Below are 20,827 nucleotides of genomic sequence, written 5' to 3'. Positions count from 1 at the left end.
TGGTGCATGCCTTTAATCCCAGCACTCGGGAGGCAGAAGCAGGTGGATCTCTGTGAGTTCAAGGCCATCCTGGTCTACATAGTGAATTCCAAGCCAGCTGGGGCTACAGGGAGACCCTGTCTCAAAAAGACCAAAAAAAAAGAATGTGACATAGTTGAGGAAGCTTGGGTTCCTTGTGTGATTTTGATTTTTTAAAATATATTTTTTAATATTTTAAAATGTTATTTTTATGTGTATGAGTGTATTGCCTCCATGTATGTAAGTGCACCTGTGTCATGCAATGCCTGCAGAGGTCAGAAAAGGACATTGGATCCCATGGAATTGGAGTTAATGGACTGTTGTTAGTTGCCATGTGGGTGCTGGGGATTAAATTTTGGCCCTCTGCAAAAGCAGCTAGCACTCTTAACTGCTGTACTATCTTTCCAGCCCCCTGACCTTTTTTTTTTTTTTCTTTTTTTTTTGGAGACAGTGTCTCCCTGTAGCACCAGCTAGCTTGGAACTCATAATGTAGACCAGCGTGACCTCGATCTCACAGAGATCCGCCTGCCTCTGCCTCTGGAGTGCTGGGGATTAAAGGCATGTTCTACCATGCCCAGCTTGAATTCTTCTTTGGAAGGACACAATAACTCAAGGAGCATGAAGCTGAGGGAGGCTTGACTGCAAGCCAGAGGAGGCTGTTATAATGTGCTCCAGCCTCTATGCATTGCCAGAACCTTCAGTGACATCTCTCATGGCTGTCTCTTCTGGCAAAGATGCAGTGTATTTTTTGGAGGTGGTGGTATGAGTTTCCAAAGACTCCTTCATCTGAGAAAGAGAATGGCTGCTAGGTGTGGTGGTGCTTGCCTTTAATCCCAGCATTGAAAGGCAGAGGCAGACGTATCTCTGTAAATTCAAGGCTAGTTTGGTCTATATAGCAATTTCAGGGCCAGTTTGATCTATATAGCGAGTTCCAGGCCAGCTGGGGATTCAGGGAGACCCTGTCTCAAAAAAAAAGAGAATGGCTAGTTCTTTATCCAAGGTTGTAGAGTACAAACCTTTTTTCTTGGCAGTCATGATGTGATAGTGATGTATAGGGTTTAGTCCTCTTGGTTCTTCCCAGTGCACCAAACATGAATTAAAAGTAAGGTGCCATCAACTGCTGCTGAGAGACTGAATACCTTTCCTGCTTACTACTGGAGCAGATTGGACTAGTAGGTGGAAGTGGGTAAGGTCCAAAAGACTGACACGTGGGCTCCCATTGAACTCATGTTTCTGGCCCTACAGACATTCTACCTGCCTTTGCTCTAGTATATTGCTACTTTCCTGCTGTTTGGGATCTTTGTTTTGTTTAGCAAGTGCTGGGGTCTGGGCACTGCTCTATCCTGAGCCTCTGCCTCATCCTCTGAGGTATTAAGCACTGTCAGGACTAGGCACTGCCCTGGGGTTTCCTGCAAAGAGGTAGAAACCCTGGGACTGCCATGGGTTTGGGCCACCCCAGGACCACATGCCCAACCCAGGAATGCCTAGTGACCGATACTATGCTCACTCATCTTAAGCCTGTGTCCTTGATGGTGTTTGCACTGAGCCTTGGGCATTCCCTCACCTACTTTATGAATGTTTATCTGTGACCAAACTTAGGGGTGTTCAGAGTAGAGCATTTTTAGCCACTGTCTGGGTATGTGTATATGTGCTCTTTCAGGGGTTCCACAGCCTGTGCACACCAGGGCCCTGCCCAGACCTCCAGGAGTATAGTTGTGAGTGGCTAGAGGGAAGTCCACACCATCAGGTCAGTGCTCAGTGAAGGAGAAAAAGAAGCAATGAGGATACTGGTGCCCCTGTGAAAGGAGCCAGCAAGGTTACTATGATAAAGGCACCTGCTGCATGAGTTCAGTTTCTGGAACCCACATGGTGAAAGAAGAGGACTCCTTCAGATTGTCCTCTGACCTCCACATGTGTGCTGTGGTGGGTATACATGTCCACTACGTCGTGCACACACTCGATAAATGTAAAAATAATTGTAATTAAGATAGTTTCCCACACCGCATCCTCCCCCCAGAAGACTCTAAATACAGAGGCTCTCAATAACGAGGATAGAGAGCCAGGGTGCACAGGCAGCCCCTACTGACTGCTATGTTTCACTGCAGCGCACTTACCGAATGCCAAAGGAGATCCGGGTGGAGCCACAGAAGTTTGCTGAAGAGCTCATTCATCGCCTAGAGGCTGTCCAGCGCACTCGGGAGGCTGAAGAGAAGCTGGAGGAGCGGCTGAAGCGTGTACGGATGGTGAGTGGGCTGTGTGCCAGGGTCATGCCCACACCACTGTTGCCTGTGGCTTAAAAGTCCTGCATTTAGGATGGCCTCCATTCTGAGGTAGCCTCCTTCACCTGCTTGTCACTGTGTTGCTCTGACCCTCCAACCCTCACACTCAGCACCTTGTCCCTGGCCCTTTTGCTATTATCTAAGCTCAGTGCTTCCCCTAGCACCCCAGTTTGCCACCATGGGAGGCCAGGAGGTGTTCTTGAGGTTTCCAGTATTTGAAGAAGATGAAGCTGACATAGCTGCCTGTGTGCTTAATCTTGGCCAGTGGCAGGAGCAGAGCTAAGGCACAGTGGGGCCATGGCATGAAGGCTGGGGACATGCAAGCTCCTTTCCTACTCAGGGAACACTGGACTGTACAGCAACTTTCCCATCCCTTAGAGCTTATCTTGGTTCATTGAGGCACTGCACGTTTTGTACATTTGGTTTCTCTGTGCTGCTATAGAAAGATTTTCTTTTTTTCTTTCGGTCTTTTTGAGACAGGGTCTCCCTATAGCTCCAGCAGTTCTGTAACTCACTATGTAGACCAGGCTGGCCTTGAACTCAGAGAGATCCACCTGCCTCTACCTCCCAAGTGCTGGGATTAAAGGCGTGTACCACCACGTCCAGCTCATGAAAGACTGTTTATGAAGGAGCGTGGTCATCACTCTATGTACTGTTCTATGAAAAACAATTTAAACACCTCAAAGTTCAAACTTTTTCTTACTTTTTCCTATCCTCCTTGGTCCCTTTCTCTTTCCACAGACAGGGTCTTGCTGTAATCTGACTGATCTGGTATTCACTATGCAGCCTAGGCTGGTCTCTCACAGCAGTCATCCTGTTTCAGCCTTCTAGATGCCAGGCTTATAGGTGTCCACCACTGCCTGGCTAAGATCAAACTTTTTTTTTTTTTTTTTGAGACAGTTTTCTTTTTTTGAGGTTGGCCTCAAACTCACTGTGTAACCCTGGCTGGCCTCAAACTCACAGAGATCTTCCTGCCTCTGCCTCCTAAGTGCTGGCATTAAAGGCAAGATTAACATTTATTATTTTAGGTGAATTTTCATATGTGATGATCCTCTATGGAGTTATTTCTCCATTGCCTACCTGATACTCTTATTTGACATGTGAATCCCAGCCCTATCAAAGCTTGAGACCTCAGGCAAGGCCTATCATTGACTTATCAACTCCCTGGATGAGCTCTGTATACCTTCGCAGCAGGTCCTACCCTCCAGAGGCAGGGCTCATGATGGCACCAGAGATAGTCCCATAGACTGGAGGCTAAGATTAAAAAGACAAAACAAACCAGGCAGTGGAACTCCAAGAAGGGGTTTGAGTGAAAGTATTTTAACATGGGTGTTCTCTCATGTGTGCATACACATACACACCCTTACCCTTAATAAGTTGTTTTGCCTTTGAAACCAGCAGCATTCTCTCCTGTTCTTTTGGCAGTTGGGGAGATATACATTAGACTGGCAGGTAGTCCCTTCTGTGTTGGCACTGCCACACACCTACTAGCCACTATGCAAAAGCAGCATCACCCATCGTGCAGTGCTGGTGAGCTATGTTGAGACTGGGCTTTGAGCAAACTATAATTCAGGGTGGCTATCTTTTTGCTAGGGGCACCCCATGATTAACCAGGCATCTGGCGGATAGTGAGGACAAACTGAGACCAACCATCTTTTGGAACAGAGAAGAACTTATAGGGTGGTTGAAAGAGAGGGAGACACACAGTTGTAGCATTTACAGTGGTGGTTGAAAAAAACAAACTGAACAGCACTCGGGAGGCAGAGGCAGGTGGAGCTCTATGAGTTCAAGGCCAGCCTGGTCTACATAGTGAGTTCCAGGACAGCTTGGGCTACAGGGAGACCCTGTCTCAAAGAGACGAAAAAAAAAAAAAAAATCAATCAGTCAGCCAGGTGTGAAACTCTGTTTCAAAAAGACCCCTCCCCCAAATTAAATAAATAAAGTGGGAAACAGTAATGACACAAAACATGGACTTACCTGGGTTCTAAGTCCTGGGTCAACTGTTGTGGCCAAGTCAGCATTTTCATTTCTGTAGCAGAGTGTTTCACAGACATCACCTCTTCTGTAAGGGGAGTCCTCTGGGTCTCACAGCTGACTCTGAAAACAGTCTCTTGAAGAAACCCACTATGCTGTCCCATATCTGGAGTACACATTCTTTTTAGTTCACCTGGGCTCAGGCAGTTCCTGGTCCTGGTCCTAAGGAGTTAACACTGAGCTAACAAGGCAGAGGTAAACAGATGGTGTGTGATTGCCTGATGTCTGAGCCATAGAGCAGCCCCTCAGCTCTGTGGAGTCCTAACTGTGGCCAGATTGGATGGCTCTGTCCTCAGCAACAGGGAGGGCAGCAGGTGCAACATAATATCCCTAGTGTTAGCACTACAGCTCTTGGGAAGGAGAGACTAGGATTAATGTCAAGGCTGAGCACAGTGGCATTATTTGACATAACACTAAAATGGAAAGCCCAGAATGGTTCTCTCGTATCAGCTCAGGAAATAATCTTTGACCAGATGGCCTACAGCTTATGTGGGCTGCTGTGTGCACTAGCCTTCATCTGTGTGTGCCAGCCTGTCTTACTAGTGTCTTCCTTGAGTGGATGGCAGTAAAACCACAGATTGCTGTAGCATATGATTCTGTGGCTTGTGTATATCAATACATTATACTATAGGTAAACCTTTTTGTAAAGGAATAATCACCTGTTTTTAAAATAACGTTTTCATTACAAAATTGAGGAAATAAAAGTTCTGGGATTTAGAGAGCTAGCTCAGTGACTAAGAGCACTTGCTATACAATCATGAGGATCGGAGCTCAGATTCCAGCACTCACATAACAAGCTGGGCATCCCACATATGCCTAAAACCCCAACTTTTAAAAGAAAATATTTATTATTTGTATTTTATGTGTCTGAGTGTACTATCTGCATGTATGTGAGTGCACCTGTGTTGTGCAATGCTGCAGAGGTCAGAAGAGGGTGTTGGATTCCCCTGGAACTGGAGTTAAGGATGGTTCATAGCTGCCATGTGTGTGCTGGGAATCGAAACCAGGTCCTCTGCAAGAGCAGTCAGCTCTTAACCGCCGCAGCATCTCTCCAGCCCCTGAAACCCCAACTTTAAGGGAGGTAGAGACAAAAAATATGCTGGGACTTTCTGGCTTCCAATCTCGATCAGAAATTACAAGCCCACATGTTCAGGGAGAGATCCTCCCTTAGAGGATTGGGTGGAAAGTGATACAGGAGGATACACCTGATGCTATCTTCTCACCTCTACATGTACCAAATGAGATGCTGTACAGGTTCCAGGTCAAACCCCAGGTAGGAGGGTGTACTCCCACCTACCATTGCCTGCACTTAGGTATATGTGCATATTCATTCATTAGTTCTCTCTCTCTCTCTCTCTCTCTCTCTCTCTCTCTCTCCCACACACACACACACACACACACACATACACACACATCATTCACTTAAAAATTACTCCAAGAAGACAGTGGCCAGCATGATAGTAGCACAGGCTTACAATCCTAACACTTGGGAATGGCAGGGAGGAGATCAGGAATTCAAGATCATCTTTGTCTCTATAGGGAGTTTGAGGCTAACCTGGTCTACATAAGACCCTGTCTCAAAAGAAAAGCATCTCTGCAATTTGAGTAGTGATGTGGCCCAGTGGTTAGAATGCTTACTTAGTTTGTGCAAGGCCCTAGGTACCCTCTCTATCACAAATAAATCCTACAGTTGAATTCTTATAAATGAATAACAATTAAGAAAAGCTGAGCCTTAAGGGACTGGAGAGATGGCTCAGAGGTTAAGAGCACTGGCCGTTCTTGTAGAGGACCCGGGTTTGAATCCCAGCACCTGCGTAGTGACTAACAACTGTCCATAACTCCAGTTTCAGGGGATCTGAAACTGTCCTCCATGGGCACTGCAGGACACAGATGCACTTACACACAATGCAGGTGCATAACACTCAAACACATAAAATAAAAATTAATTTTAGGGCCGGGCATGGTGGCACACACCTTTAGTCCCAGTACTTGGGAGGCATAGGCAGGCGGGTCTTTGTGAGTTCAAAGCCAGCCTGGTCTACATAGTGAGTTCAGGTCAGCTGGGACTGCAGGGAGACCCTGTCTCAAAAAAACAAGAAATAAACAAACAAACAAACAAATAAATAAATAAATAAATAAATAAATAATTTTTTAAAAAGCTGAGTCTTGACCCAAGGTGGTCCCATGGCTGTATGTTCCCCTTCCTTCCTCCTGCTTTAGGGAAAATGGCATTAAAACTTGAAATGGGGCCAGTGAGATGCCTCAGTGGGTAAAGGTACTTGCCACTGAGCCTGACAACCTGAGTTCTATCCCTGGGATCCACATAGTGAAAGGAGTGAACTGACTCCTGCCACTCTGCCCCCAAACATGCACCATGACGCGCACGCGCACTCACACACACACAGAGCACAAATAAATAAATAAATGTAAAACAAAAAAATTTTCTTTTTTTTTGAGGCAGGGGCTCCTTGTAGCCCAAAGAGGCCTAGAACTGTGTAGACCAGGCTGGCCTCAATCTCAAAGAGATCTGCTTGCCTCTTTCTCCTGAATGCTGGGATTAAAGGTGTGTATCACCATGCCCAGCTAAAAAAATGTTTTTAAGGGTCTGGAGAGATGGCTCAGCAGTTAAGAACACTGGTTGTTCTTGCAGAAGACCCAGGTTCAAATCCTTGCACCCACATGGCAGCTAACAGCTGACTGTAACTCCAGTTCCAGGGGATCCAGTGGCCTCTTCTGTCCTCTGCGGGCATTGCATGACATGAGTGTACTTGCCTACATGCAGACAATACACTCATACACATAAAATTAAAAAAAAAAAGTTTTTAATAAGAAAATTCACTTGAAAGAGAATAAAACCCTTATTTACTGAGACTGTAAAACTAAACCCAGGTGGGCTGGAGCAATGGCTCAGTGGTTAAGAACACTGGTTGTTCTTATAGAAGACCCAGGTTTGAATCCCAGCACACACGTGGCAGCTAACAACTGTACATAACTCCAGTTCCAGGGGATCCAACAACCTCTTCTGTCCTCCACAGGCATGATACATGCAGGCAATACATGCATACACACAAAAAAAATAATAAGTAAAATATTAAAAAATAATAATAATAAGGCCGGGCATGATGGTGCACACCTTTAGTCCCAGCTCTCGGGAGACAGAGGCAGGCGGAGCTCTGTGAGTTCAAGGCCAGCCTGGTAGAGCTCTGTGAGTTCAAGGCCAGCCTGGTCTCTGTAGCGAATCCAGGCCAGCTAGGGAGACCCTGTCTCAAAAAGACCAAAAAAATAAATAAATAGTAATAACAAAAACTAAATCCAAACAGAGCCCTCTCAGTGGCACAACTGATACTGGACCCTTTATGCCCTCAGCCTTTTCTTGCCCTACAGTCTAACCTGACAGAAACAGGTTTGGTGAGGTCAGATGAAACTCCTGGGGCCTTCTGAGGTTCAGGCACAGTGTCCAGGAGCCTACACCTCTCCTTGACCTGGCCACACTCCAGGCAGGGATGTCTTTGTTCTGACCTCTAGGACTGTGGCACACTTCCAGGACCATCCTCATATTTATTCTAACTATGCTGTTCTCTCCCCACAGGAGGAAGAAGGTGAGGATGGTGACCTGCCTTCTGGCCCCATGGGGACAAGTCACAAGCTGCCTTCTGTCCCAGCCTGGCACCACTTCCCACCCCGCTACATGGACATGGGCTGCTCTGGACTGCGGGATGCCCATGAAGAGAACCCTGAGAGCATCCTGGATGAGCATGTGCAACGGGTCATGAGGACACCTGGCTGCCAGTCACCTGGTCCAGGCCATCGCTCCCCTGACAGTGGGCATGTGGCTAAGACTACAGTGCTGGGGGGTACAGCTTCTGGCCATGGGAAGCACATGCCTAAGTCTGGGTCAAAGCTGGATACAGCTGGCCTGCACCATCACAGGCATGTCCATCACCATGTTCACCACAGTTCAGCCAGGCCCAAGGATCAGATGGAAGCTGAAGCCACCCGCAGGGTCCAGAGCAGCTTCTCATGGGGCCCAGAAATACATGGCCATGTCAAACCCCGCAGCTATTCAGAAAGCACAGGCATCATCCTCAGTGCTGGGGACTTGGCCTTTAGGTGAGTCCTGCCCCAGCCCTGCCACATGTTCCCTGTGTGTCCTTGTTCCCAAGTTGTGGTCTATAGGAGCTATGACCCTATGGTAACCTGATCCTCCCCATAAAGGTCATAGGACACTAGGGGCAGAGGCTAGACAGACACTAGGCATTGCTGTTACTGGGTAAGGAGAGACTGTGGGTTTGTTTTAGGCTGTCATCAGCAAGGCTCTCCCATCATATTAAAACACTCTAGACAGCCAGCTACACAGCAGGATACAGGCCCTTTTGTCAGACTTGAGAGTTTAGAAAGCAGCAAGGAAGACCAGAGTAACCTCATGTCTTGCTCTCACAGTGGTAAGGCCAGTGCACCCTCCAAACGAAACACTAAGAAGGCAGACTCTGGGAAGAACACCAGTGCTGAGGTACTGGGTGCCACTGAGGATGCAGAGAAGAACCAGAAGATTATGCAGTGGATCATTGAGGGAGAGAAGGAGATCAGTAGGCACCGGAAGGCGGGCCATGGGTAAGTGTCCTATATAGGGGCCTGCCCCAGAGTAGCTGACCACCTGTCTTCTTGTTACCAGCTCCCTTGGTTTTAGGAGGTTATTTCTGGCTTTTAGGTCAGATGTCTCCACCTAAGAGTCCCTGTCACCTGTGATCTTACATAAGCGGCAGCTGTAGGAGAGCTTCTGTCTCTTACACCTCTTTGTTCCCGTCCCTGAGAGCCAGAGGCTGCTTAGCCTTAATGCAACATCTTTGGAGGTCACCTCATCTGTCTTGTCTATTGTGTGTCTACACATGTTCCTGACCGCATAGAGGGGAGTTGTCACGCTCACAATCCTCTGTGTAGCCAGGAGCAAGCTCATTTTCTCAGTCCCAGATTCCTCTAATATGCTGCCTGCTCCTTACACCTCCCTCCACATACTTAGCAAGGGTAGTTGGGAAGCTACCTTTCTGTGGAGCAGAAAGAACCCTGTTCTTTTGCAAGCACAAAGTCTGTCCTCCGGGAAGCCTGTCAGGAGTTCATGTTGACTACTCAAATTGCTATGTATTTGAAGCTAGCCTTGAACTTCTGATCCTCCTTCCCCCACCTCCCAATTACTAGGATTACAGGCATACACTACCATATCCAGCTCAGCCTGGTAATTTAGCAAGACCTTTATTAAAAATAAAGGGGGCCAGCAAGATGGCTCAGTGGGTAAAGTTAACTACCACCAAGCCTGACAACCTGAGTTTCATCCCTGGAACCGACATGGTGGAAGGAGAGAACAGACTACTTCAGGTGGTCCTCTGACTTCTACTGATACTGTGGTACATGTGTGTGCCCACACACATACATACCCACTCTTATCACACACGCCCCACAGTAAATTAAAATGTAATAAAAACTTCAAAAATAAAAAATAGGACTGGAATATAGCTCTGTGGCAGAGCATTTGCCTAGCATGTACAAATCCCTGGTTGAATCTGCAAACCATATGCAAAAAGTCTGCAAGAAGGGAAGGGGAGAATCTGTCTACGATCAGACGCACCTAACTTCCATAGTTAGGTGTAGACACAACTTGGTTGCTCCCAACTCTCAGGCAGACACTTGTCCTTACTCCCCAAGGTCTTCTGGGATGAGGAAGCAACAGGCCCATGAGAGTTCCAGGCCCTTGTCCATTGAGCGTCCTGGGGCAGTGCACCCCTGGGTCAGCGCTCAGCTCCGGAACTCTGTCCAGCCTTCTCATCTCTTCATCCAAGATCCTACAATGCCACCCAACCCAGCCCCCAATCCCCTGACCCAGCTGGAAGAAGCTCGTCGGCGTTTGGAGGAAGAGGAGAAGAGAGCCAGTAAGCTACCTTCCAAGCAGAGGTAGGCCCATAGGGTAGCCTCAACATGGCCCCAAGGCCTGAATCTCATGTAAAAGGCTCTTTCAGGAAGATAGCTATGCTGGGCCCCTCCTGAGAACCACAGAGGGCCGTGAGGTGAATGTTCTGTCTTTCTTGGGAAAAGGACACTCCAGTTAATTCCTGATTTGTATGAGACATTGGGGGATCTGCAACATTGCTGGGATTAGCCAGACACATGGTCACATGGCCAGTAGCTGATAGATATGCTGGGCTTAGGGATGAATGTCCTGGCCATCTCTGACAGCCATGCAAAGCACAGCCATGGGGACAATGCTGTACAGCTCTGAAGCACAGTCAGTTGTTAAGACTTCTCTGGAGAGGCCACAGCTCCCAGTTCTCACGATGTCTTCCTCAGCCTCCAGAGCATCATCAGCTTCAAACCTACTACCACCACAGCTCAGCAAACCTATTTTGTCCCTAGGGGAGTGTGTTCTGCTCAGACTACAGGGAGACCTCTCTTTAGGTAGCAACATTCTCCAGGACAGACTGATCTGACCTTTTCATCTTGACTTGAATCAAAGGATTCCTGAACATTCTGGCTTATTGGAATTCCCAAATGGATAAAGGTCTTCTTGAGGGCTTGGGATCTGTTTCTTACCTAGTCCCTAGGACCGTGGTCATACAGTGACAACTGTTTCCTTTAGAAACCACTGGCTCTTTCATCCAGCTTTGGTCATGTGGGGTCTGACCTCACTCCTAAGGGTTCTCAACTGCCTGTTGGGCTACAGCTCATGTCTGGCAGGCTGTGTGGTGTTAGTCTGTATCAGGGTCGATCTGAAGCTGCCCCTAGAAGCCTAGGTATTCCTTGGTTACTGTTAGTCTTTATGGACCCACATACAGGCCATCTGATCCTGTACTAGCTTTGGTACTAGAACAGGTTACAGTGACCTTGAACTCAAGGAGCCACTTTGCCACTTACTTTGAGCCACCTTAGACTCTTGTTCTATGCAGGAAAAGCTCCTGGGGCTGAGGTGCTGCATGTTTCAACAAGGGCCTGAAGCAGTAGAACAGGGTATCATGTGGGGCCTGCTAAAGCAGAGGCCCTTAGTGGCCTGGACAGGGTACTTTCCAGAGAGACAAGGTGCTACTCTTGGAGATAGGTAGGATTCTCTTCTAGGGCAAGGGTTGTATCATCTGTCCTTCCTACCAGCATCCAGCAGGCCATATCTGATGACATGTGCCACCAATAGCACAAAGATGAACTGCTTTGGTCTAAGTGTCATGGGGCATAACTGTCCCCATGAGGTCTCAGCTGTTGACTCCAGCATCTTCATGTGTAGGGAAACTGGAGGTACAGTCTCTCTGTCCAGGGGCCTGGAACTTTATGAACAAGTGCAGATGGGTAAAAGCCCCAGGCAGACAGGATGCTGGATCCCTGGCCTTGGCAGGCCTTCCTAAGATGAGTCAGAATAGAAGTTGCTGATAGGGTCCCATAGTGCCATACTCAGGTGTGGGATTGGGTCCACTTGAAAAGGTTCTGCTATGCAGAGAACTTAAGACAGACCTCAGTCATGGCAACCTCAAGGTGCAGGCAGAACCATGCCAATGTCTATACCTGGTATTCAGGAAGTTCATGAGAGAACTGTTCAGAAAGAGCCACACCCCTGGGAGGCAGGTCCTCTTCAAGAGCCACTTAGCCCAGAGAAGACGTGCTAGCGGGAGGTAAAGAGGCAGCTTCTAGCACCTAGATCAGCAGTTCTCCAGAGTGTGTTCGAAAAAACAGTCTGACATTGCACCTGTGGCAGGGCATCTGGCACCACATGAGTGGGAGCAATTGGCGGGTGGGTCTTGCTCACCCTGCCTATGCCTGCTCTCTACAACATTGGCTGAGCCCCATCCCCTTTGATGCGGGTTGTTCCCTAGGTATGTGCAGGCAGTCATGCAGCGGGGACGCGCCTTTGTCAGGCCAGCATGTGTGCCAGTGCTGAGTGTGGTACCAGCCGTGTCGGACTTGGAACTCTCCGAGACAGAGTACGTGCGCCCTGTGGGTTCTCCTAGTTCTGCCCATCCTGGCCCAGGCCAAGTCCCAAGATGGAGCACCTGTTTTATTAAACTTTGGCACTGAGCCAGGAAACACTGGGTCTGGAGAAGGATCTACTGGGACTTCTGTTCCTTCCTCTCTCCCAACAGAGGAGACCTTGCCTGTCCAGTGACATGACCATCAGGCCTATATGTGATCTATGCAGCTGCCACACACAGCCTGCCTTTCATCTTGTCTTTGTCCTGAGCTTCTGGGAACTTGCAGGTCTATCATCCCTACTATCATCCTACACAGAGTCAGGTCCACAGTCCTAGTCCCCCCGAAATGGTACCAGGGACACCAGATACACCGGCTTTGTAACAGAATCTGGATAGTGTGACTGCAGCCAGTACTGAGGCTCTGCACCTTTTCCTGTAGTGGCCACATGTAGGTAGTGGAGACATTGCTGACTATACCCTCTTCCTGTTCCTCTACTCAAGGCAGGAGACTAGGGATCACTCCAAAGAGGGACTTGGGAATGGGGATCCCTCAGAACCTCAAACTTTGCTGCTGACCCGGCCCAAGCTCCATCACACCCAAATTATGAGAGAGTTTTGTGAGCTCAGAGCCTCTACTCAGGGACCTCTGCAGATGACCCTCCATGTAGTCTGGCAAAGCAAGCCTCCCCAAGGTCAGCCCCAAGCAGGCTTCCAACACACATTACTGGGAGAAGGTCCAAGAAAGCCAGCACCTGGAACTTGGACAGTCCAGTCAAGTGGCCCATTAATCTTACTAGGCCAAGGAAGAAGGGCACCCACATAATCTTCCTGCATAAGGCCACTGTGGAACCTTCTGGGATGGTTGAAGAATATAGTAGCGCAGAGGCCCTTGCCTGTCATTCATATGCAGAGAAACTGCATAGCACTTTGAGGACCTGGGCAGGAAACAGCTCTGACTTCCCATCTGCTTTGGAGGTCCAGTCATCCTACTTGGAGGAACACTTTCCTTCCAGGTCTGTACAGCTCTGATTGGTCTCTTTGCTTCAGACTTAGGGAAGTTTGAAGAGGCTGGGACTTGCCAGGATCCAAGAACCTCCCTACTACCCTGGTGATGAGTCTTTGTGAGCCAAGGGCCTGGCCTGGTCTTTGTGGGAATCTGTGCTCACTTCACATGGTCTGGTGGGAAGTGCTGCCCTGTAGCCAGACCCGTAGTCTGTCAGGAGTGGTAGTCAAGCTCATTTCCGAATGAATGATTCACACAGTATTGGCACATAGATTGGAGAGGGTGGGTGGCAGGACCTGTGGATACCACATTGTTGATTGAGGTACTGACCCTGGGATATCCTGTGCTCTACTGGTAGATGATGCTTGCGGAGGTACCCTATGTGACCCCAGCCTTAGCCTACTGCTTACCACTCTGTCTCTGCCCCAGGACAAAATCACAGAGGAAGGCAGGTGGCGGAAGTGTACCACCATGTGACAGCATCGTCGTGGCCTACTATTTCTGTGGGGAACCCATTCCCTATCGGACCCTAGTGAGGGGCCGTGCAGTTACCCTGGGCCAGTTCAAGGAGCTGCTAACCAAGAAGGGGAGCTACAGGTAAGAGATCTATTGCCCCTTTAGTCTTTTATCTTTCCCTTCACCCGTCTTACCCCAACTCTGAGTGCTGCCCATATGTCAGGCTCATTGGGATTAGGTGGCATCAGGACTCTGCCTTAAAGCTGGACTGACCCTCAGTACTATCTGTCCTTTCCTCCACATGAGTCAGACTCAGAAACTCCAGATGACTTATACGAGAGTGACATGAGAGACTAGGAGAGCCTAGTGAGAGGATCAGCTCATGTGGAAGGCAGAGGTGGACCCCATGACCTCTGCTCTTTCTGAGTCAGAGGCCCATCAGCAGCCCCCTCACCTACCCATCCCTCCCCTGTAGCACCCCTGAGGCCAGGGCAGGGGCTCCCAGGGATTTTTAGCAATTTCCAGTAGGCTCTTAACTCAGCCCCTCAATGGACCCAGCTCTATTCAAAGTGTGACCACTGTACAGGGTAGTGGGACTAATGGGCTCAAGAATAGGCATTCCTCCTCTGGAGCTGGCTCTGCTCACTGCCACGGTTTTCTATCCCCAGATACTACTTCAAGAAAGTGAGTGACGAGTTTGACTGTGGTGTGGTATTTGAAGAAGTGCGGGAGGATGAGGCAGTCCTGCCTGTCTTTGAAGAGAAGATAATCGGCAAGGTGGAAAAGGTGGACTGATCACCATTGAGCACCATGCACAAGGTGCACCATCACTGAGGTGTACAGTCAGCCCAGTGGGCCACCTTGTCCTCAGGAGCCTGGTGTGTAGGGACAACACAAGATTATGTCATAGGCTCTTCCTGGCTCAGTATACCTCTGTCCTGGGTCTAGGGAAGTGGAGTCCTAAGTGGGTCCCATGGGCTTCTCTGTCTTGTTGTTAAAAAGGAAGTCCAGCCGGGTGTGGTGGCCCATGCCTTTAATCCCAGCACTTGGGGGGCAGAGGCAGGCAGATCTCTGTGAGTAAGGCCAGCCCCTGGTCTACATAGTGAGTTTTATTTTGATATATCACAGTGAAAGATTTATCGTCCTCTTTTTTTTTTTTTTAAAAAAAAAAAAAAAAAAAAAAAAAAAAAAAAAAAAAAAAGGAAGTCCTACCCACCCCACCCTACACAATACCAGGAGCACCTCATGCCCCCAGCAACCCTTGCTGCTGAATGCAGGCTGACCTAGTCTCCTGGGCTTGTCTGGTGTTCACTTCTCCCTCTGGAACCAGTTGTTGCACCTGGTTGGGTCCAGGCCCAGGAACAGGGGATCCTGTGGGGCCTCTGTAAATTGTACATGTCACTGAGTGCCTTCAACACAGCTGTCTCTTGCCTGCCACTGTGTGAATCTGGCGGCCAAGCACCTCAGGCCTCTTTGCCTATCTCCAAGCCACCAGCTTGGCTCAGCAAGATGGGTCTAGTCCCTTTCCAAGGGCCCATGTAAATATGTACATTTCTCAGGCCAGGGCCAGCAGGGGGTGCCCCAGCCCATTTTTCACACGATGACTTGTACAATTTATCTTTTCAAAGGTACTTGCCTAATAATGAAATAAAACAGTTTTTGAACCTGCCTTGGACATGGAGGATACTATCTACTACCCAGTGAGACAGGGCTGGTGGGTGTGCTGGCCTCTGAGGGGCCAGTGACATCTTGAGTACTTGTTCTTCATTCTTGCCCAAGCAGGTCCAAGTGGGCCAGGAGCCCACCTGAAGGGTCAGGCCCCATTGAAGTGGATTAGGCCCCAGACTGCTGAGACTGGGGCTAAGCTGGGCAGACCAGCAACCAGCTCTGCTCAGAAACCACACAAAATCTGGGACAAAGTCTTTATTCATAGCACACAGCTCCTTCCAACACTGAGGACACCACTTCTTGGGGTTCAGTGACAGAACAGCTACAGCTCCTCCTTGGGCCCCAGGGTGGAATTAGCCTGTGGCTCCTAGAAAGGGTCACAGAGGCCCAGCTCAGCCGTGCCCCTGCCCGTGCCCCTGCCCCTGCCCGTGCCCCTGCCCCTGCCCGTGCCCCTGCCCCTGCCCGTGCCCCTGCCCCTGCCCCTGCCCCTGCCCAGGGGCTGGATGGGACACCCACCGGGGAGGATACTGCAGGCTCCTCAGGCAAGTCACCCCCACTGTCCAGGAACTTGGAGAATGTTTCTAAGTCCCTGGTGCTTTTGTATTCTATCACCTGAAGGAAAAAAGGAAAGCCTGAGGGCACACTCCCCAGCCACAGCTGGTGGAGGAGTTGACCCTACCTCCCAGTCCATCCTTTCACCTTCCGATCTGGCCCTGCAGGGAAGAACTTGAGGGTGGGATAGCCGCCCACAGCAAAGGCTTCTAGCTCGTTGGCCGTGGAATCTAGCTCAGCAATGACAATGTCCTCATGGTCCTTATACTTCTCAGCCAGAGCCTCCCAGACTGGGGCCATCTCCCTGCAGTGGCTACACCATGGGGCATCTGGGGAGGTGTCAGGCTTGGCTAGCTAGACACCCCCCTCAGCCTGCCACCTTCTCCCCTCAGCACTCACAGAACTTCACAAATACATTCTTGGTTTCATCAAAAGCCACCTTCTCAAAATTCTTGCCCACGAGGGTCTTGACTGGCCGCTGGTCCCAGTCAGGGGGTACCTCCTGGCTCAGGAAATAGGGCTGCGGAAGCAGGCAGATCTTCACTGGAGGCTTGTGCAGGACCAGGCTCCAAAGACTCCTGCTCCTACCTCCCACCACCCTTTGAGATAAGAGCCACAGACCTTGACTTCCCCATGGAAGACTGCGTGGCAGAAAGCAGTCACAGAAGCTGCAGTGATGGGTGTCCTGCCTGTAGGTGCATATTTCTTGGTGGTCTCAATATTGACCAGGCGCAGGGTGGGGGCCTCCTCAGCCTTGAGGCCAAAGTACTGTAGCACATGGCCATTGTCAGCAGCCACGTCCACCATCACAAACAGCACCTGCCAAAAGGCGTACCATGCTGAGGTTTTCCTCAGCTCTGCCGCCCCTCCCTCCTAGCCCCCCAGTACCTGCCCCCGGAACGGGGGAGCTGCCTCCCTGAAGTCTGCCAACAGCTCCCTGTGCTGAGGTAGTGTCTGGTTCACAAACAGCAGCAGGTGGTTGAGAATTCTGGCAGCAAAGATCTTAGGAGATGTCTGTGGGTGGTGGGAGATTCATGACTTCCATGGGGCCCCTGTTCTGGGCCTCCCGCCCAGGGTCCCTTCACCCCTAACCCCCTACCTAACCTGAGGATCCCTCCACCCTAGCTCCACCTGACCTGCTGCTTCACTTGCCTGGCTGTTGAACTCTGTGACTAGGTGCATGCTGTGTGTGACGAGGAAGCGAGACAGGTCCCCCATGTCCAGGCCAAGCTCATCATCTACCAGGAAGTCGGCTCGCCCCTCATCAAACTGGACACAAGAAAGGTCAGCAGGAGCCACAGCCCTGACCCCAACCCCATCCTCAGCCCCAACTTACCTTCTTAAATAGGACCACAGTGTCCTTAGTGAGGCCAAACTTATGAAAGAGCTGTGGCCGGTCAGTGAAGCCGAAGGTCATATCCAGAGCATCCTTGGCCAAGGCCAAGAAGGTAGCCATGTTCTGCTCCTGCAGGTTCTATAGGCCCAGCCCTGTGAGAATGGTGAGTACCACAGGACTGTCCCCACAGCCTACCTACCCCTCCCACTTACCTGAAAAAAGCCAATGACTACTATATCCCGAGTGTCCATCAGTGCCTGGACACCCTCCTCATCCTCCAGACGTATGGCACTGGGCCCCACCCGTCGCCTCAGCCACTCAGCAATACCTTCAGCCTTCTGAGGCCCTGCAGAGAGTCCTCTCCTTCAGACTGGACCCCTGTCCCATCCCCTGGACCACACACACTCCACACCTGCATACTCCACTCCAGGCCACGCCCACACCATACCTGTATACTCTTCTGGGTGTGTGCGGTTGCCATTCTGGAAGAACTTGAGCGTGGGGTACCCTTCCACGCCAAACTCCTTTGTTAGCTCTGGCTCCGCAGGTCCATCTACTTTGGCTAACATGACCCCAGCTGACTCTGCTGCCAGCAGGGCTGCTGCCTTGCTGTACTCAGGGGCTAGTGCCTTGCAGTGGCCACACCATGGGGCATCTGGAGGATGAGGCTGTGAGTGCATCAGTCTTTCACAGCCCCAGCCCTGCCCTACCAGGTCCAGCAGGAAGCAAGTGTGTTCTGTTCACACCCTCCCTGGGGGGCAGGGGCCCACCCAGGGCATTGGTCACCAGGACACCTGGGTGCCAGACCCTAGAGACTCCAGGTGCAGGCCCAGTGAGATTTGAGAGTTTGAAAAGAATCCTGCTTCCAGACTCAGGGCCACATGTGGCTGCTTGCTGAGACCTGCCAGCTAAGAATGGCTTCAACATTTGTAAAGGGCTATAAGAAACCACAGTCACATATGCCAGAGGGACCTGCGTGGGCCACCTAGCCTGGACGCTGTACTTTTACCAAAGGACCAGCCACGAGCCATTTGGAGAAGAGGCCTTGAAGATGGTGACATTAATATATAGCATTGACTGGTAGACCAGGAGAGTGTAGCTGTCCTCCTGTCCCCAGGGTCCCCCCTACACTACCACCACTGCCTAATCTGTCTGGACCACCCCTAAGCCCAGCTCAGCACAAAAGCCTCCTGTCCAGGGTCCTCCCAGGAACAGGGCTCGGGGGTCAGAGTGCCCACAGAAAGGCCCAAGTCCAGGAAGTTGTGGCCTAAATCCCTGGGCTATCCCAAGCACTCACAAAACTCCACCATCAGGGCTGGATGCTCCTGTAGTGCCAGGCTCAAGGTATGGTTGCTCAGGAGCAAGATCCCATCCTCCTTGGGGACTTCCTCCCCAGGGGACTCCTCAGGGAGTTCCTCTGAGGGACCCTCAGGCCCTTGCCTCTGTCCACATAGGCCTGAGACCCCCAGAAGGAGCAGCAGCAGCACTGGCAAGAGCTGATTGTCCATGGCTGTGCTGGGCCTTGAAGGCTGGGGCAGATAAAGGGATCAGGGACCAAGCAGCAACAGCCACGTGGCACCTGGCCGGTCTCAGGGAAGATAAAGTCCGAAAGGCCCCCCCACCCTCCGAGGGGTGGGGTGAGGCAGAAAGAGGCAACACAAGGGCAGCGAGACAGGGTGACATTTAATGGGGCTGTTGGGATGCCAGGCAGGGGGCAGGACACAGCAGAGGGTGTGGGGTGTCTGGTCACCAACTGGGGGATTAGGGAATGCTTGCAGGTCCCTGTGCAACTGACAGAGACTGGGAACACAGTCCCCATGTGGGGTTCAGTCTTTCCAGTCCTGGCAGACATGGAGGCACCACTCCCAGGACAGGTGGTCCATCCTATCGTCATCAGTGAAGAGGGACCTGACCACGTAGGGGCCTCGTGCCAAAGTGCCCCTTGGTGCTTCCTCCACCGTAGTCACGAACTCATACTCCTGTGCCCTGGGGCCATAGCTGCCAACCATGTAGATGGCCTTGTCCACTGTGAGAGGGGAGGCCATCAGGGGCCACCCTCCTCCCACCATCCCTCCAGCCCAAGCTGCCCTCCACACTGCCTCACCGCACAGGCCCCGCCAGTAGGTGTGATGCAGACACTTGAGGCCACTGACAATCTCCTTGTTGACCTGGGGGACGGAGGATGTTAAGGGCTTCCTCCGGAAGGCTGGGCCATGGCTGGTCCCCCACCGCAACTGCCCTCACCTTGAAGGAGATCTTCACCTTGTACTCAATGCCTTCTTTCAGGACAAACACCTGGTTTTTCAGTGTAGCCAGGTCTCCTGTTAGGGAAATGATAGGTATACTCTGAATTCCCTGAATGTGCAAGTCCCTGCCCCAGGAATCTCTATGGGGACAGGGGCCTGTGTGATCTGTGACAATGCACCCAGGGACCTAACACTTGGCACAGGGATCCTACAAGGTCTTCATCCAAAAATGGGTTGTGATCTGCAAGAGGGGGTTACCTGTAAGGTCCATGGTGATAGGCCCTGGAGCCTGCTCCGAAATCAGTGTCAGCCTAGTCACCTGCACGTTGGGGAGGCTTGCGTCTGAGGAAAAACAGCATCCAAAGGGTGCCCTGCTGACCCTATCTTCCCCTCCCCCTGCTTGCAGCCCTCCACATCCAGACCTCAGGCCATACCCACAATGGGTGGCAGGGGTCCCAGCAGCGCCTGCTTGTACTTGACTAGGCTCACGTCCTCAGGGTCCAGCTGCCAGATTGCCAGCATGCTCTTCTTCCCAGGGGCCTGATACTCTGGTACAGCTTCATCCAGCACCTCATCTGATGGGGTTGGTTCCCCCTCCTTGTCAGCCAAGAGGACTGGGAGTGGGGGAAGGCTTGTGAGTAGGTGCCACCTGCTGACCCTGGCATTCAAGTGTCAAGCTGGGGCCCCCCACTCTCACCAGTTGTGCCTCCCACTGCCCAGTGGAGCTAAAGAAGCTGGAGGGGCTTGGGAAGAGAGTAGTCTTGGACAGCAGTGATGGCTTTGAAGACACTCAGTGGTTCCCAAGTCCCCAGGCTTGGCCTCTTCAGGAGGGACTCTGGTGTCTGGAAAAGGTTCCTAGGGGACCCTGGGGACACCAATTTGCTTCTGGTCAGCTTACAGACCACTTAATGAAGTGGTGGCCCTGGGGTACTCCAGGGGCTCCCCATATCTGTGCTCTTCCCCTAATGTCCTAAGCTCCTCCCATGGTACCCTAGACTAGGGGGTCTCCCTAGCACCTTCTGGTGCCTTGGAGCAGAGATCCTCCCCGAGATGCTATCCACTGTCCTCCAGCCTCAGGATTGTCACTTACCGGAAGGAGCCCCAGCCCCACCTAGGGGAGAGGCCCCAGCCTCCAGACTGGGCACACTCCTGTGCTCCTGGCTCCCTTCCCATAAGGGTCTCCCCAGAATGAAGTCCCCATGCATGGCCAGGATCTGCTCTACCAGAGGTCCTACGCGCCCCCAAAGTTGCCGCGGGGACGGACCCCAACCAGCGCCGCCCCCCCCCGCAACCCC

General features: G+C 51.0%; 3 protein-coding genes across 6 annotated transcripts in view; 1 reads left to right on the top strand and 2 right to left on the bottom strand.

The window, feature by feature from the left end:
- Positions 1-14,723, top strand: part of Axin1 (axin 1) — a 74,760-nt gene extending 60,037 nt beyond the window's left edge. For 2 of the 3 annotated variants that reach the window (XM_029554855.1, XM_008850813.3), the window contains exons 5-11: positions 2,124-2,261; positions 7,921-8,441; positions 8,772-8,942; positions 10,029-10,274; positions 12,176-12,283; positions 13,704-13,871; positions 14,399-14,723. In XM_029554855.1, coding sequence (XP_029410715.1) covers positions 2,124-2,261; positions 7,921-8,441; positions 8,772-8,942; positions 10,029-10,274; positions 12,176-12,283; positions 13,704-13,871; positions 14,399-14,525 — 1,479 coding nt within the window. In that variant the 3' untranslated portion in view covers positions 14,526-14,723. The remainder of the gene's footprint in view (positions 1-2,123; positions 2,262-7,920; positions 8,442-8,771; positions 8,943-10,028; positions 10,275-12,175; positions 12,284-13,703; positions 13,872-14,398) is intronic. The other variant, XM_017802648.2, reaches the window with a different exon arrangement.
- A 171-nt stretch (positions 14,724-14,894) lies between these two features.
- On the bottom strand, positions 14,895-18,840 carry Pdia2 (protein disulfide isomerase family A member 2). Of its 2 annotated transcripts, XM_029554853.1 has the most exons (10): positions 17,735-18,840; positions 17,499-17,632; positions 17,287-17,424; positions 17,103-17,219; positions 16,839-16,964; positions 16,572-16,769; positions 16,350-16,470; positions 16,098-16,279; positions 15,915-16,010; positions 14,895-15,765 (listed from the first exon to the last, which is right to left on the bottom strand). In XM_029554853.1, exons 1-10 carry the CDS (start codon positions 17,964-17,966, stop codon positions 15,721-15,723), a joined length of 1,389 nt encoding a protein of 462 aa, XP_029410713.1. In that variant the 5' UTR covers positions 17,967-18,840; the 3' UTR covers positions 14,895-15,720. The 2 variants fall into 2 exon arrangements, with proteins under 2 accessions (XP_029410713.1, XP_029410714.1); XM_029554854.1 differs by lacking the exon at positions 14,895-15,765 and having other exon boundaries at positions 15,935-16,030.
- Positions 18,841-18,951: 111 nt separating this feature from the next.
- On the bottom strand, positions 18,952-20,146 carry Arhgdig (Rho GDP dissociation inhibitor gamma; the record flags this gene model as incomplete). Its single annotated transcript, XM_008850808.2, is given in 5 exon segments — positions 18,952-19,312; positions 19,391-19,454; positions 19,531-19,607; positions 19,791-19,874; positions 19,967-20,146. Coding segments are annotated over 5 exon segments (605 nt in total), but the record flags the coding sequence as incomplete, so codon positions are not given.
- Positions 20,147-20,827: the final 681 nt, after the last annotated feature.

This window comes from Nannospalax galili, unplaced genomic scaffold (genome assembly GCF_000622305.1).
Source record: "Nannospalax galili isolate Female #2095 unplaced genomic scaffold, S.galili_v1.0 scaffold104, whole genome shotgun sequence".
NCBI classification, from domain to species: Eukaryota; Metazoa; Chordata; class Mammalia; order Rodentia; family Spalacidae; genus Nannospalax; species Nannospalax galili.
This window is presented reverse-complemented; position numbering and strand designations above follow the sequence as displayed.